This window comes from Leptonychotes weddellii, chromosome 14, assembly GCF_054177405.1.
Source record: "Leptonychotes weddellii isolate Sample4059 chromosome 14, ASM5417740v2, whole genome shotgun sequence".
Taxonomy (NCBI): domain Eukaryota; kingdom Metazoa; phylum Chordata; class Mammalia; order Carnivora; family Phocidae; genus Leptonychotes; species Leptonychotes weddellii.
In genome coordinates, this window is record NC_138382.1 from 57,537,227 (window position 1) to 57,554,130 (window position 16,904).

General features: G+C 41.3%; 1 protein-coding gene and 1 long non-coding RNA gene across 4 annotated transcripts in view; one reads left to right on the top strand and one right to left on the bottom strand.

Moving 5' to 3' along the window:
- The window catches only part of LOC145717089 (uncharacterized), a 27,555-nt gene extending 22,596 nt beyond the window's left edge, over positions 1-4,959 (bottom strand). Inside the window, exons 1-2 of the long non-coding RNA XR_014140105.1 lie at positions 4,352-4,959; positions 3,931-4,071 (exon numbers count right to left, since the gene is read on the bottom strand). This is a non-coding gene — a long non-coding RNA (uncharacterized LOC145717089). The remainder of the gene's footprint in view (positions 1-3,930; positions 4,072-4,351) is intronic.
- Positions 4,960-5,023: 64 nt separating this feature from the next.
- The window catches only part of RAD23B (RAD23 nucleotide excision repair protein B), a 40,100-nt gene continuing 28,219 nt past the window's right edge, over positions 5,024-16,904 (top strand). The window contains exon 1 of one of the 3 annotated variants that reach the window (XM_081803328.1): positions 5,024-5,480. In XM_081803328.1, coding sequence (XP_081659454.1) covers positions 5,415-5,480 — 66 coding nt within the window. In that variant the 5' untranslated portion in view covers positions 5,024-5,414. The remainder of the gene's footprint in view (positions 5,481-16,904) is intronic. The other 2 variants (XM_081803326.1, XM_081803327.1) reach the window with 2 other exon arrangements.

Genomic DNA, 16,904 nt, shown 5'->3' on the forward strand with positions numbered 1-16,904 from the left:
TCTTTCATTCATGATTTTGTGGATTTGGGTCATTTCTCTTTTCTTTTTGATAAGTCTGGCCAGGGGTTTATCAATCTTGTTAATTCTTTCAAAGAACCAGCTCCTAGTTTCGTTGATCTGTTCTACTGTTCTTTTAGTTTCTATTAGTATAGTACTATTCTTTAAATGATCAACCGGCCACTTAGTGGGAAGTTGACTGTGTTGCGCCATTTGCATACTGGAGGGCCAATTTGTTCTCACAAGAATAGACACTTATTCTTGGTGTAGGTTTACATTTCCTGCCAGCAGAGCTTTGGCCTGTATCATCGTACAGGAGTTTACAGAGTACCTGATCCACAGACACAGAACCCCACCCATCATAGCATCCAACCAGGGGGCCCACTTCACAATGGAGGTTTGGGAATGATCCCATGATCATAGGACCTGTTGGTCTTTTCATATACCACCCTTTCCAGAAAAGCCAATCTGAGAGAGCAATGGAATGGCTTGCTGATGGTACAGCTAAACTACCATGTCTGAGGCAATACTGTGCAGGAGGGTTTCATTCTCCAGCATGCAATCTGCACACTGAATCAGAGAACCCTATAGGGCACTCTGTCTCCAGTAGGAAGACCAGCTGGGTCTAGGAACCAAGGCACGGAAGCAGGAGTAGTTCCATTTACCACTCCCAGTGACCCACTGGGTACCTTTCTGCACCCTTGGAGGGGCACCCTACAGAAGCAATGACCTTGTATCAAGAGCACTACCAACCACAAAGAAGAATAAATTCCCTAACTTCACTCTTTTTGCTCATTCCTATGTCCTGCAAGGACTCCCCAGGAAGCCAGTTGTGGTAGTCCACATAGGTCAGCCTTCTTGGAACCAATTGCTGGGCAAAGAAGAGGGAAGAAAGAATGATGGGGAAAAGAATGAAAGCTATCTGGCACCATTCTCTGTAGCAACTCTATTTCTTCTGAGCACTACTGATCCTCTTCATGTGCTTTTTAAAAAAATACCACTTATCACCTGATAGATTAAAAATACCTTTGATTTTTAGTTCATTATCTATTTATCTACCATCCCACGAGAATATAAACTCCATGAGGGCAGGGACTTTGTTTTCTTCCCTATTGTATCCCCAACACCCAGAAGAGTTCCTGGCATGGGGAGTCTCAATAATTATCTGCTGAATGAATGGCTTGAAGTCTGGCATTTTTGCCCTAGTATTTTTTAAGTCAGCAGTTGCTACATCTCAGCTTGCTCATCTTCTTCCCTGAAATCATTTGACTGATTTCCAAAAACACAAGCAAAATTACCTGGCTTGTTCCCAAGTACTTGGAACCAATGACTCCCATCCGTCTTTTTATCTTGGCCCAATAGCTCTTGGAGAAGCCCAAGGCCTATCCTACAAGGCCTTGCTCACAAGCATCCTCACCTCGGTGGCCTTTGTATTGGGAGGGTCGGGGGTGAGGTCCTATCATCTGTCATGTGAACTATGAGACTCTAGGTAAAGGCAACTACGTCTAACAAGGAGGCATACAGCCGGTCCAACCTGAGCTATTGGGCCAAGAGTGGTTATGTCTGGCATACAGTTTTACCAGAAATTAAAAGAAAACAAAAACAACTTTTTATCTGAACACTGTACTTTAGAAAATGTATCCGGTGAATCTTTCAATTGGCATTTAAAATCTACTGTTGCCACAACTATTTGGGGGATACATTCTTGTACATACCTAAAATATGTCTAAAGACACTCAAAACAATTATTATTTCTAGGAAGTGGGCAGGGGGATTTATTTTCAATCGATCCCTTTCTATACTGTTTTTTATTTATTTTGCCATGAGCAAAAGATTTTTAAAATATATACACTAATATATAGAGAGGCATCTCTCACCTCCCTTTTTCTGCAGATGGATAATAGCAGTTGTAGCAGAAAAAAGTTTTAATATTATAACAAATAAAGTTATAATGAAACACATTTAATATTATAAAAATAAATAACTTCTAATTTAATTATAATAAATGAATTAAATTTATAATAAAACTATAATAAATTATAAAATGGTTTCAGATAGTTTCTTACAACTGTTTAAATTTCAACTAAATTGACTCATTTTAATTAAAGTGACTTCACTATTTTTTCAGCCAATGTATATTAAGCATTCACATTGTGCTAGACTCTAAAGATACCATTCTGAACAAGGTTGACATAACACTTGGCCTCATGGAGCTTACAACTGAGTTGAGGATTCAGTCAACATACACTACTGAGCACCTGTGTTCCAGGCACTGATCTAGGTGCTTGGGAAAGAGCCGTAAGGCAAGTGAGTTCCTCTCCCGACAAAGCAGAGATGGGGACTGAGTAGTAATGTGAGACAGACCATAAACAAGTTGGAAAATAGTAATTTCAGGTAGATCCATGAAAAAATTAAAGCCAGGGTAATGTTATACCTATCTCATGGAGTTTTGTGGGCGCTCAAATGAGGTTGTCCTTGTAAAGTGGATAGTGCCTCACCTAAAGAGTTAATATTTATCATTTATCATTTCAGTTATTGAAGAAGTCCTCTCTAAGGAAGTAAAATATGACCGGGAATTTGAAAAATGAAAAGGAGTTAGCCACTCGAAGATGTAGGAAGAGAGAGTTTCAAGCTGAAGTGACCTCAACTGCAAAGTTCCACAGGTTAGAAACAGCTTAGCCTGTTTGAGGTACGAAAGAAAGGGAGGTGCAGAGGGATGACGGTGAATGAAAGGGAGAGAGAAGAAAAGAGATGAAGCCAGACAATTTGGCAGGAGTCAGATCATGTGTACTCTTCAAAGCCAGGTAAAGAGTTTGAACTGTATTCTAAAGTGTAATTAGGTATTAAGAATAGATGTGACATGATTTGAATTATGGTCGAAAAAGACTACTCTGACTGCTGGGGAGGCTGCTGGGGGAAAAGAGTAGAAGCGGAGAGACCAGTTGGGAGGCAGGTGAAGCATAATGATGGATTAGCCTAGGGTTGGTGAATTAGAAATGGTGAAAATGGCTGAATTTGGGATGTATTTTGGAGAATAAAATTGACAGGACTCGATAGTGGATTACATGCGGTGGGTGAGGAAATAGGAACAGAGGAGAGATTTACCAGGGATGATGACTAGATTTCTGATCTGAGCACCTGGGTAGATGGTGGTGCCATGAACTAAAATGGGGGAAAACTGGTAAAGGGGCAGGTTTCATGGGGAAGAGAGGTCCAGAGAAAAATCAATGGTTCTGTTTGGCCATGGTAGGCTTCAGCGCTTGTTACACTCTAAGTGAAGGTATTATATAGGTAACTGGCTAACTCTACAGCTAAGGGGACAGGTCCAGGCTGGAGGTATTTCAAAACAAAGGACAAGATGAGATCACCTGATGACCAACAGTAGATACACAGAAATGCAGAGAGCAGAGGACTAGATATTGAATTACAATACAGGGACATCTGTGCTGTGAAAGGGGAAATGCCAGGTTAGTGGAGAGGGAAGTTGGTCAGGGAAAGTTCCATGGAAGGATTATACCTGAGCTCTTAAATACAGGAAAAACCAAGCAGTGATACTGTATCAGTCAGGATGATGGCACAAAGATGTAATTTGCAATTGGTCACATGGTTAGTGATCTAACTGTAACTTTCCTTTATACTTGAACCACCTTATGTCAAATGGTACCTTAATAAGAGGCAGAATAGCCCAGCACCTAGGAGCACATGCTCTAGAGTCATTCTGCTTGGGTTAAAATGCTGATCTGTCACTTACTAGGTGGGTGATTCCAGGCACATTACTCAGCATCTCTGTATTCCACTTTTTTTATCTGTAAATGGGCATACTACAAATAGCTAACTCCTTATGCGATTCTCACTCTGTTCCTTGTCTTTATATACATTATTCAATACCCCCCTCCAATAATCAATGGAGTTGAGTGCTATTATTATTCCTACCTTACTGATGAGGAACTGGAAACACATTTACCCATTCCACTAATATTTATTGTGTGCTTGCTGTCAGGCACGTTTCTCCATGCTAGAGATACATCAGTTAACACATCAAAATCCTCGCCTTTGTGCAGCTTCAGTCTGGGGCTTGGAGGAAAAGATGACAAAGATAATAAATATCTGTATTATATGGTAACTGGAGGATGTTAAATGGTATGGACATAACAGAATAGGATAATGGAGCTAGGGAAGCTGCGGTTTTAAGCCGAGGATCAGGGTAGACTTCACTGAGAAGGTGACATTTGAGCAAAGATTTGAAGGAGTTGAGACAGTGAGCCACCCAGCCATCTGGGTAAAGAGGACTCAGAAGCGGGTACAGCAAGTGCAAAGGCAGGCCTTTAGGCGGGAGCAAGTGTCTAGTACCCACCAACAACCCCAAGAGCCAGGGAGAGGAGGGAGATGCGGTGAGAGGCTGGGGCTATGTATCCAGTTCCAGGAACTGTGACTTTGACTTCTCCGTGACAGGAGCCACCGGACAGTTCTGTCCACGGAGGAGTGAGAGAACTTGACCTCCTCTGTCCGTCCTTCTACTTAGGCCCAAGGTCCACCTAGGCAGTCCGGCACTGGGGTCTGTACTCTCAGGAGTAAAGAATCAGAGTCGCCACCACAAATGTTCATCCACATAGAAAGCTCCCGTTAAGCTCCGACCCAGTACCGTGGTTACCACGAGCCTTTCTCTTAAACCCCGCCCCAACCTACCGCCCTCCAGTTCCCCAGCTCCAGACTTCGGCATCCACTTAGCGCGGTCTCCACGTAGCGCTTCCCCGGCTACGGGTTGCGCAACTCAGGGAGCCGGGAGGAGTCTGGACGTAGGCGGAGCAGCGGCAGGCGGGAGAACGCCCCGGCTGCAGACGCCACAAGGAAGCCCCGAGAGCCCTCCAGACGCCCACTGACTGCGTCTGCGCACGCCCGATCCAGGCCACCGACATTCCAGAGCCGCAATCCGCCCCGCCCCAATTCCGGGGCGGAGTTCTTGGCCGCGCCTGCGCACAGCCTCGCCGCACCCTACGCCTGCGCGGTTCGCCAGCCCGTTCCCATCCCCCAGATTTTTTCGGGTGGGGGAGGGGGCGCGTCTCGGCGAGTCACGTTGATGGCGGCCACCAGCCTGTGGTGAGCTAGCGGATTCTCTGCTTGTCTCGCAGAGCCCCTCGTGCCTCCTGCAGACTCAGTGGCCGGCGCCGGGCGCGTGAGGAAGCACGGCGGCCAGAACTCGCGAGGAAGGCCGCAGTCGCGGAGGGAGCGGCGCGGCCCGGGCCCAGGGCTGGGGGAGAGGCCGCTCCGCAGGGCGAATGTGACAAACCCCCACCCCCACCGCCTTCCTCCCTAGTGCGCGAGGAGCGCGGGCGACCCCGGGGCCCCGCCAGGCCACAGACCCCGCCCAGCGGCCAGCACCCGGAGCAGGCCCGGCAGCGGAGCTGCGCCCCGGCACCATGCTGGTCACCCTGAAGACCCTCCAGCAGCAGACCTTCAAGATCGACATCGACCCCGACGAGACGGTGCGAGCGGCGGGGAGCGTGGGGCCGGGCGGGGCGGAGGCGGCCGCGCGCGGGCCGCGGGGAGCGCGAGGGGCCCGCCGGGCCTGGGCGGGGGGCGGCGCGGCTGTTCTGTGCCCTGGGCCCGGGCCTCAGCCCCGAGCAGGGCCCGGCAGCGCGGCCGAGCGGGGAGAGACCTCAGCACACCCGGGAGTGCGCAGCGAGCGTAGGGCTTGGGCCCCGGGCGCTGAATAAGGCCTGCTGGTTCTGCGCACGGGCAAGGCCCGGGGTCCCGGCTCTGGCGGTGTGCGGCCCACCCGAGCCTTCGGAGTTGGCCGCGGGCTTTGTGGCAGGAGTAAGGGGAAGCGGTGGCCGGACGCCGAAGCCCTGGTGGCAGATGGCGTGGAGCACACGGCCGCGGGGCACAGGAGGCCTGGGCCTGAGAAGCTCTCGGTAGTGGGGCCGGGGGGGAGGGGAGGTCAAGGCTTCGTTGGTGATGGTAGTCGGCCTTTATGGGTCCTTAGGTGCGGGAGGGAGATGTAGGCGTCGTCACTACCCCTGAGTGGACCCGGTTAGGAGCTAAAGTCTAGGACGTGGTAACTGGAGAGAATGAGCTTTAAAAAAAGATAGCAGGTTCCGTCAGCCCCAGAGTGAAAGGTGAGTGGTGAGTGGAGAGGCGTGTTGAAAATGAAGGATTTGCCCCCTCCTCCCCAGAATTGGTGACCCTTTTATTCGCATATACTATCTTGAATCCTGTAGCCGCAGTTCTCCCGCCACCGAGCCCACACCCACACGTAGATTGCACTTCCAGGCCTCTTTGGTGGTGAAGATTTTTTTGTGTTAGAGCCCTTCATATCCAGGCTCAAACTCACCTCCAGATTAAAGACTCCTCTTGTGTTATAAGTCCTGTAATGTAGGTACTTACCCTACACTCTTCCCCCAGCCCCCAAATAATAGCATTTCAGGGGAGAAAAAAAAGAAAATAAAAACTTTGAATCTTTTCTGCAGTTAAACCCTCGAACACTTCAAAAGTCCACGTGGTAGATTTTCGTGCCATCTTCTGTATTTGTGACTGCAAAAAGAGCCACTGTGTTGAAGTCAGTACAACTTTATGCCAAGAATCTAAATATGCCACCGGTGTAAATCAGCTTTTCTTTTGGAATTGTGGTTCTGTATATCATTAAGATTGTCATGTTTAGTTTAAACCAGCTGCTTTCTGCCCATCTATATTAAAAAATAGTTGATTCTGGCTTTGGTGGAGATCAGGGGTCTTGGTGTTAAATAGATCAGTTCCATTTGTGCCTCTGTAACTTATTTGCTGTGTACCTGCCTGCCTTTCGGAGATGTGAGGATTAAATGGTATTTAATTGGTGGTCAGTAAATGAAATCAGTGGTTAACGAACGGATACCTTTGGGTGAGGATATAGTGTTATGTTTTACCTGTCTCATTTAATCTGAAGTTTTGTGTCTCTTCAATTATTTAAGAAACATAGTTCCCAATCTTTTTGGAACTGTGGCACAAAATAATTTTATTGCAAGAATATGTAAAAGTATGCCTTGTGATAAATTCTTGAAGGTACAGGAGATAGCAATTATAGATGAGAAACTTTTCAGTGTCCTCAGAAGTAATTGACAATGCCCTGTGGATTGATGTAATTAATAGAAGTCAGATTTTTCTTGAATTTTTCCTTATTGCCAAGTGTGTACTAATAAGTTAAAGGATTAAAGTTTAAAGTGCAACTGTTTAATGTTCTCAGACAAAACTTTTCATAAAATGTCTATTTGACTTTGATTCTTTGCAGTAATATTGGTGCGGCAGGAGCTTTCCCAGCTTACAGTATTCAGAATTAACTCCAGAATTATTGAAACCTAAAGGAGTTTTTGTAAATACCTGTGGGTTTATTGAAGTTATGCAGTAACTTTTCTACAGCTCCACTGAATGTTCTATGATATTTGGATAGCTCTTACGGCACTTCGTGCATTGATTATCTTAGAGCCAATATTGTATTTGTATATACTCAATATATTTATTGTTTACTGGTTTATTTCTAAGGAATATCTTGAGTTACAGGATTTATAAATATACTTCTAAAAGTGTATTTTCTGAAAGACCATTGTTACAGAGAGTGGCTTCAGCTTCTTATTCCTATTTGTCTAAATATATTTTTGTTCTTATTTATATAAATATAAAAACTAACATTGTTAGTCTGGAGCAAGAAATGAAGACAGGAGCATTTACATTAAAATGACTTGTAGGATTTCTTTTTTTTTTTTTAGATTTTATTTTTAAGTAATGGTCTACACCCAATGTGGGGCTCTAACTTACAACCCAGAGATCAGGAGTCCTGTGCTCTACAGCTGCCCCTTGTAGGATTTCATTTTAATGGACTTAAATTTCAGAGATATTTATAGTGGGTTTTTTTGTTTTGCTTTTAAGGTTTTATTTATTTATTTGAGAGAGAGAGTACATGGGGGAGGGAGGGTCAGAGAGAGAAGCAGACTCCCTGCTGAGCAGGGAGCCCAATTCAGGACTCCATCCTGGGACTCAGGATCATGACCTGAGCGGAAGGCAGTTGCTTAACCAACTGAGCCACCCAGGCGCCCTTTAGTGGTTTTTTTAGTATCTATTTTGGATACAGTATTTAGGTAAAATTTCTGTAAGAAAAGAAACAATGAAAGTTAAAATAATATAAGGAGACTCTTAAGTGTCCTGTTGTGAAAATTTGTTGTGAAAACTAGGTAACCAAGGATATTAGAAATAGATCTAAAATAAAGAGGAGAAAATAGGATTTTAGTGAGACCTGTAGGGAGATCCACATAAAGTGAAGAACAGTTTTTGCTCTCAGAGACCTTGATTTTGGCTCCTCAAAGGTTTGTCCTTGTTTGATTTTTACCTAGAAGGAACTAAGAAAATTAAGTAACTTGAAGTGGCCAGCATAGAAACTCTGGTGAGCTTGAGATGAGCAGGAAAAAAATGAATGCAAGAAAAGACTGAGATAAGAGGAATCATCGGAGTGATTCATTTGTTGAACATGTATATGTTTAGCGGTCTTTTGAGTGTCAGCACTGGAGGAGTACAGGCACATGTGGAATGTGGTGGGTCTTTTGGGAGCCTTATTGACCTAGTAGCTCAAAAGCTGTAGAGTAGATGTACAAAGCGGGGAAAGCAATGGAATTTGTTTTTATATTGTTCGTGTTTGCTTTAGTTTTTGAATGCTGAAAGTCCTCTCCCCCTTTTTCAACTACCAAAATTTTCTTAACACTTACTAGCCATTTTCTATCATTTACTTGACCATTCCCATGCACCACCTTTAGTGTAATCAGTGCAAGTCTTTTTACTGTTAACGATAGTAATCTATCTCCTCTTATAGTCAAACAATACAGAAATAAAATGAGAAGGTTGGATGGGAAGACCATTGCTAAAAGAGAATATTCTTAATTGTGTGGTTTTATTTTAAAGACATTTTTTATTTAAAAAAATTGGAGAAATTTAATCTATATAAAGCATTCTGTGATGTCTAATAGACTACTACTTGTATAAAATCTTAAAAATTCTGAAAGTTGGTGATGTGATGGATGGACATATAGAGGAAAATGGAGTACACAGTTTTTTAAAGCTCAAATCCAAAGGCACTTAATTTTGTTTTGTAGGAAGAATCCAAGAAAAGAAAATGTTTCGAGGAGAAGGAAACCCTTAATTAAGAACGAATATATTAAAAAACAAAAATTGAGATGATTGTAATACATTGCAGGTTTTATTGTATCACTAAAAATGATGACAAGAAAGAGTTATGTGATACTCAGATTTAATTCTTCAATATGCTAACCCTTGTCGCTGTTGTGTGCTTTCAATAAGTGGAGGAACAATAGTAAGTGTGAGATTAGACTTTAAATGAAGAAGCTGAAATGCAATTAATAGTACATAAGTGACATCAAAGCTATTGTATGTATATGGTGGAATTTTGGATAAAAGAACTGTAAAGATACAGTAGTTTTAATTATAGAAAGCACATTTAGTGTACTGTAATGTGTAAAGAAATACCTTGCTTTGTGGTTTATTTGTATAATATTGGTGATTACACTGTAAAATATTGTTTAGTACTTGTTCTGTATATGGTATTTGTTAGCCGTCATTTATTAGCAACTTGTTCCTGTTGTGGTTTACTGTATTTTAATATAGTTGTGCTGGAGATAGTACTTTATTATAGAAGTTTCCTAATTCTTAATCGCAGGAAACAAACTGAGTGTTGTTGGAGTGGGGGGTGGGGTGGGAGGGATGGGGTGACTGGGTGATAGACACTGGGGAGGGTACGTGCTCTGTTAAGCGCTGTGAATTGTGCAGGACTGTTGAATCTCAGATCTGTACCTCTGAGACAAATAATGCAAGATATGTTAAAAAAAAAAAAGAAGAAGAAGAAGGTAGCGGGAGGGGAGGAATGAAGCGGGGGAAATCGGAGGGGTGGACGAACCATGAGAGACGATGGACTCTGAAAAACAACAAACTGAGGGTTCTAGAGGGGAGGGGGGTGGGAGGATGGGTTGGCCTGGTGGTGGGTATTGAGGAGGGCACGTTCTGCATGGAGCACTGGGTGTTGTGCACGAACAATGAATCATGGAACACTTCATCTAGAACTAATGATGTAATGTATGGGGATTAACATAAGAATAAAAAAAAAAAAAGAAGTTTCCTAGATTATTAATACATTCAGAGTAATAAATGTATTAAAATACTGTATTACAGGGGCATCTGGGTAGCCCAGTCGGTTGAGGGTCTGACTCTTGCTTTTGGCTCAGGTCATGATCTCAGGGTTTGGGATGGAGCACCGAGTTGGGCACTGTGCTCAGCGGGGAGTCTGCTTGAGATGCTCTCTCTCTTTAAAGCAAATAAATAAGTCTTTAAAAAACTATATCACAGAGATGAAATGAAGGTTTCTTGGCATATTGGTAAAACATAATACAGGAAGTACCTGGGAAATCAGATACGGTTTCTGCCAGACTTTTGCTCTTCCTATACCTAGCACATAGTGGGCATTTAATAAACATTTTTTGAATGAATTGAATGCATTCTTTTAGTGATCCCTCAATATTTGCATGTTGATTTTTATTTAATATTTGTTGAGTACTTACTAAACTTTCAGTCCTGCTGTCACGGTGCATATGTTACAATGGAATAAATCCGTTAAAAAAACAAATTTTAATAACTAGATAATGCTAAGAGCTATGTAGAGAATTGAAATAGGGTGAGGTAATGTGATAGTGTATGACTGGGTGGCTACTTTTAAATTGACTAGTCACTGAGGGCCTTTTTGAATACAGTGACATTTAAACTGATATCTGAATAATAATAAGTACTCAGATGGGGAAGAGTGCTTTCTGTAGGGAAAGACCTTTAAGAGTGTGTTTTGGGACTCAAAAAAGGCTTGTATTGCTAATCTAGTAGGTGAGGGAGAAGAGAGGTAATCAGAGTTAGGCAAGGGGGGGTTTCAAGGTAAAATAAGAAGCCTTTGGGGAATTTTAAGCAGAGGAGAAAATTTTCTTTTATGATTTTAAAGGTTACTTTGACTGCTATATGGGAAATGGATAATAGGATGAGCAAGAGGAATAGCAGGAGAACAGTTAGGCTTGTATAGTAGTCTTAAACAGTCAAGGCTTTAACTAGGGAAGTAGGAGCCACAGATATGAAGAAAAATGGATGGATTTGAGATGTGCTTGGGAGCATAGAGTTGAGAGAATTTTTGATGGGTTGGAGTGGGGAAAATTGAGAAATTGAAGATTAAGCCTAGATTTTGGTTGTATAAATTGTGTGAATACTTACGGTCTTTCCTGAGATGTGGAGGGCTGGGAAGGGAGCAGGTTTGGGGTTGTGGTGGGAACTCAAGATTTAAGATGCCTATTAAGCGTTCAAGTAAAGATGACAAGATTTGTTACGAATCTCAATTCCAGAGAGAAGTTTGGGATGGAGATAGAGCCCTGACGATAGGCAGCCTATGTGGTTGACTTCAATCCATGGGACCAGATGAGATCATCTAGCAGTCTTTTTCAGTGTCAATTGCTTGTGTAATTTGAACCCTAAATTATCCACTATATGTAATTAATTGTATTCTACTAGAATTGAAGAACCATGGTGAGAATGTAGCTAGGTAATAGGATGGGGCCTGGAGTTGAAGCCTGTATCTGGAGATTGAGTAGTGAATAGGTCAGTCAAGGAACAATCTTTGAGGTAGGAAGAATCCAAGAAAAGAAAATGTTTCAAGGAGAAGGAAAGGATCTAATGTGTCTACTGCTTGAGAGTTCAAGAGACATGCCCTTTGGTTTTGACAGCTTGGAGATTATTAGTTACCCTGACAAGTAATTTCCATGGAATGGAAAGCCAAAAGTTACGTTTGAGTGGATTGAGGAATGAATGGGAGATGAGGAAATGTAGATGGTAACTATGGACATATATTAGTTATCTTGACATTGTCATTTTCCCTGATGTAGCTGCTTTTATCTTTGTGTTAAAAACATGTGAAAATGATCACAATTCTGATCTTCACAGCATGTGGTAGACATTGTTTAAAAAAGACATCCACACCAGAAAATAATGTATTAGTGTATGTTTTAAAAAGAAGAAATGAATGCCAGCGTGATTAATAACTTGCTGCCATCACACAGTCAGTGGCTTTGGTAGTTTCAGTATCTACGAAAGATGGTCTTGCCTCATACCCTGGTCTTGTATTCCTTAATCTCTCATCCAGTGATATTTCCTTCTACACTACCTCAATTATTCAGTCCCATGACTGGTAACTAGATCTTACTGCCAGTAACTGTAGCTATTCCCCCATCCCCAGTAATCTGTTTTTAGTAACCTACTTTACCTTTCTTCTGATTCCAGTTCTTATGAGACCTATAATTCATTTGATCCACACTTCTTTTCCTGGCCCTCCCTTCATGTTATTGCTTCCACTCTTGCCCAGCTAAAATAGGGTCAGTGATTATAATCACTCTCTTGCAAGGGTCAGCATAGCATGTCTCTTGAGCCAGGCTGCCTGAGTTTCAATCCTGGCTGTAGCACTTGCCCTGTGACCTTGGGCTAGTTACCCAATAATATGTCTGTTTCCTCATCTTAAAATGAGAGTACTGCCCCTGGCAGTGCTAACCTCATATGGTTGTTTGGAAGGTTTTACGAGTTTGAGAGCATACACATAAAACCGTGACCATGCTTGACAACATGGTCCCAGTCTCACTTCATTGTTTTTTCTTGGAAAACCCCAAATGTGATTAAATTCAGTTTTGTTTGTACTTGGCACTTGTGTAGCTAGAAGACAAACAAACACATAGCACATTGATTTGTCTCACTTAAAGTTCGTGAACATTAACTGTAATTGGGCCGTTTGTACTGCCTGTTAAGTGTACTTCACTAGTGTACACTTTACTAGTCCATCCATTAACTCTTCCACTGTCATAAGCAGATTTCATTGAATGTCCTCATTTTCAGCCGATAACCCTAGCTTTTAGATTTTATTGAGATTTTAGATTTTATTGAGAATATAGAAACAGTCGGGACAGAACTTTTGCAGAGTCCTACCAGAGCTACCTACTTCCTATAGTCCCCTTTTGTTGGGGGTTGGTATCTAATAGGGGTGGTGCTAAGGCTGGTGCCTCTACTTTTCCACTATACCCTATACTTGGTCGTCTGTGAAGGACCTCACTCCATCTGTTCTCCTTTTCTCTTCTGCCTCATTGATTTTTCCATTCTAGAATATTCAGACATTTTCCTTATCTTAAAAAAACCCTCCCTTGTCTCAGTATCCCTCTTTGGCTACTGCCTCATTTCCCGGCTGCTCTTCATAGCAAAACTTAAGGGTAGCTCTTGAGTCTGTTTACTTGTTTTTATTATCTTGCTCACTTTCAAATACATCACACTACGGCCAACCTAGGGGTGAGTTTTTTCCCATTTTGTATTTGTCCTTTGTCCTTGAGCACTTAAATCTTTTTTCTCATTAGTAAAATAGGAGTAATAATAATTTGCCTGCCTTTTTGAGTTGGTGTGAAAATCAAATGAGATCATGGATCTGAAAATTTTTAGTGAATTGTGAAATTAAAAATAAACGTATACAATTTTTTTAAAACAAATCCTGCTTTTTCATTGGTTTTCCATTATTTTGATCAATGCTTTCACTGTCTTAAAAAGGTTTGTATAGATGTGGTTTCCTCTCATTGTGTCAACTTGATATAATCAGCAATTTCAGTTTTTAAGAGTGGTGTTCTGCTTTTTTTTAGTTTGGAAATTGTGAGATGATTTGATAGGTAATGTATAAAATTTCTGTTACTTTTGTAAAGAAATGTGCTAAATTTGAGCCTGTCATAGCATAGAATCCTGCTGAAGGACATCACACCATCTGTTCCCTGTAAGTTTGGATAAATTCCTTATATAGTGTCTCCAAGAGCTAATTCTATAACTCAATGAACTTTATAAACCCTTTAAACATTACATAAACCTTTTCTAGCAGAGGAAGTAGACTGGCTACAAATGACTAATGTATATGAACAGATCCTAAATACTTCAACAGGTGGATAAAAATTATGTGTCACTCCCTCTCTCCTTTCCCCCTCAAACTTTTGGTTGAATTAGGTAGGTGGCTTTTTTTGTAGTGTGTTAGATCCATTCTCTGCCTATATAGAAACTTTAAAAGTTATAGGTATCTTGAGATTTCTACTTCTCTACTTAGTTTTCAAAGTCTGTTTTTATCTTGTTGAAATCATACCGTTAAGAATATATTTTGGTATAGATTAAATTGGCATGAATAGTTTGGCTTAGGAGCCTGAATATCATAGTTTCTATGGGAAAAATAGATTCTGGATTTCAAATTACATTTTTTTTAAAGATTGTTTGTTAGTTTATTTATTAGAGAGAGAGAGTAAAGTGAGATAGAACATAAGTGGTGGGGAGGGGCAGAGGGAGCTGGAGAAGCAAGTTCCATGCTGAGCAGGGAGCCTGACAGGGATCATGGCCCCTGCTGAAGGCAAAGGCTTAACTGACTGAGCCACCCACATGCCCCTCAGAGTATATTTTAAAATCATAGCCTTTTGGATCATAATCATAATTTGAGAATTGATGGCTTTTATTTACTGTCTACTCACATATTATTAATACTGTACTCTCAGTAATAAAAAATCTCTTTTGCTACATTTTTCCATTCCGTGGGTCTAGTGGGAAGATTTTTCCTGTTGCACTAGAGTCAGCTGATTCTTTATAATCAATTCTATTTTTAGAATTAGCCGGAGACTACTTTGGGGGAGGAATCCAGGAATTACTCCTTGGTGCCTGCCACTTTCTCAAATGGAAGTATACCACCCAAGGAATCCCCCCCCCCAAAAAAATGCATTGCCCACAGTGTAAATCTGTGAAACCCTTTTGCTTTGGGACTCTCCTTTTGCTAATGGCTAATAGCCAAATTTTGGTTGCTCTTAATTATTTTCCAAAAATTTAGCTAGGTATTAGACTACTGCCTCAGACCTTTCTCTTTTTATTTTTCTTTTTTAAGTAATCTCTGTGCCCAACGTGGGGCTCAAACTCAAGACCCTGAGATCATGAGTCGCATGCTCTACCAAGTGAGCCAGCCAGGCGCCCCAGACTTTTCTTTTTTAATGAAGACTTCTCCCAGAATTGCAGTGTATTCTTTTTTTTTTTAAAGATTTTATTTATTTATTTGAAATAGAGCAAGCTAGAGAGAGAGGAGAAGCAGGGGGAAGGGGCAGAGAGAGAAGCATACTCCCCACTGAGCAGGGAGCCTGATGTGGGGCTTGATCCCAGAACCCGGGGATCATGACCTAAGCCGAAGGCAGACGCTTAACCGACTGAGCCATGCAGACGCCCCAAAATTGCAGTGTATTCTTGGATAATATTAGTAAGCAGTGGTTGAGAGGGGGTGCAATGATTTTTTTTTAAACTTTTTAAATTTTCCCTTAAATTACTAAAATAATCCAGGCTTGTTATAGTTAGTAAAGTGTATAAAAAAGCAGAAGGCTTTATCCTCCTGGTCCAGGTAGCCACTATGGACTCTATATGCTGCTAGACATTTTTTTTATGTACATGTAGCACATAAACATAACTACACTGTTTTTTAAAAATCAACTAGCTTTTGCCCCTTAAAGATAATTATAAATGTGTCATTTATTCATATGTACATGTATTCAGTGAATACCTTGCATGTATAGTGATTGTTCTTGTATTGCATTGTATTCAAATGAATGTACAATAATCTATTTTACCATTGAATGTTTAGGGTTTTCAGTATTATAAACAGTAGTGTGGTACACATATTTTGTTCATATATCTTTGAAGTATTTGTGTGACCATGTGTTTAGCCTTGATTTCTAGATGTAGAATTGTTGGATCAAAGGCATCAGTTTGCTTCAAAGTTGCCTGCATCAGTGCTCACAAATATCAACTTCCATATGAGTAACTAGCCAGTATTCAAATAAGAGATGTAGCGCAGATTAAATGAGTTAAATATTGTGAAGCTCTTCATATACTGCCTGGCATGTGGTAAGTACATAGCACCCATGAACTGTTACTCATTCAGCCTCTGTATTTCAGGGCTACCCATTAAAGCTTGCATAATTTTTTTTTACTACTTACAGTTATAACAGTAATAAGGAACAATACAGTTACAGCAGAAATAAGGAAAATATACTGTAACATTGAGGAAGCTGGGTTATCATATGAATATTCAATTGCTAACCTAATCAACAAGCTGTAGTCCTAGAAATCTTGTGCAAAAGTGCTGTGTAAGAGGACTGAGGTGCAAAACATTATGTTACTGTCATGGGGATACAATTTGTAAGACATTTTGATATCTGAAACATAAAACTTAAATTTGTTGAATAGAAAAGACTACTTTTAATGGTTATTGGCCTGGACTAGGGTAGTGCCAGGGGATGCAATGTAATATTCACATGGGGAAATAATTAGGTGGTAAGTTGGAACCACTGGATGAATGATTTGATGTGAAGAATGTGGAAGAGACAAGCACCTCATGGGAATGGGATGAAAAAGGATAACTGATCAGCTTTTGTGTTGGCACTTTTTAATAGACTATTATTATTAATTGTGATTGTCTCCCTTTTGGGGGGCAAAAAAGCCATGTCAACCATGTTTAATGTTAGATAAAGAATATGTTTTTCTTAAATAATGCAATATATGTTAAGGAAAAAAAAAGAAGAAGAAGAAGGTAGCGGGGGAAATCGGAGGGGTAGACGAACCATGAGAGACGATGGACTCTGAAAAACAAACTGAGGGTTCTAGAGGGGAGGGGGGGTGGGAGGATGGGTTAGCCTGGTGATGGGTATTGAGGAGGGCACGTTCTGCATGGAGCACTGGGTGTTATGCACAAACAATGAATCATGGAACACTTCATCTAAAACTAATGATGTAATGTATGGGGATTAACATAAGAATAAAAA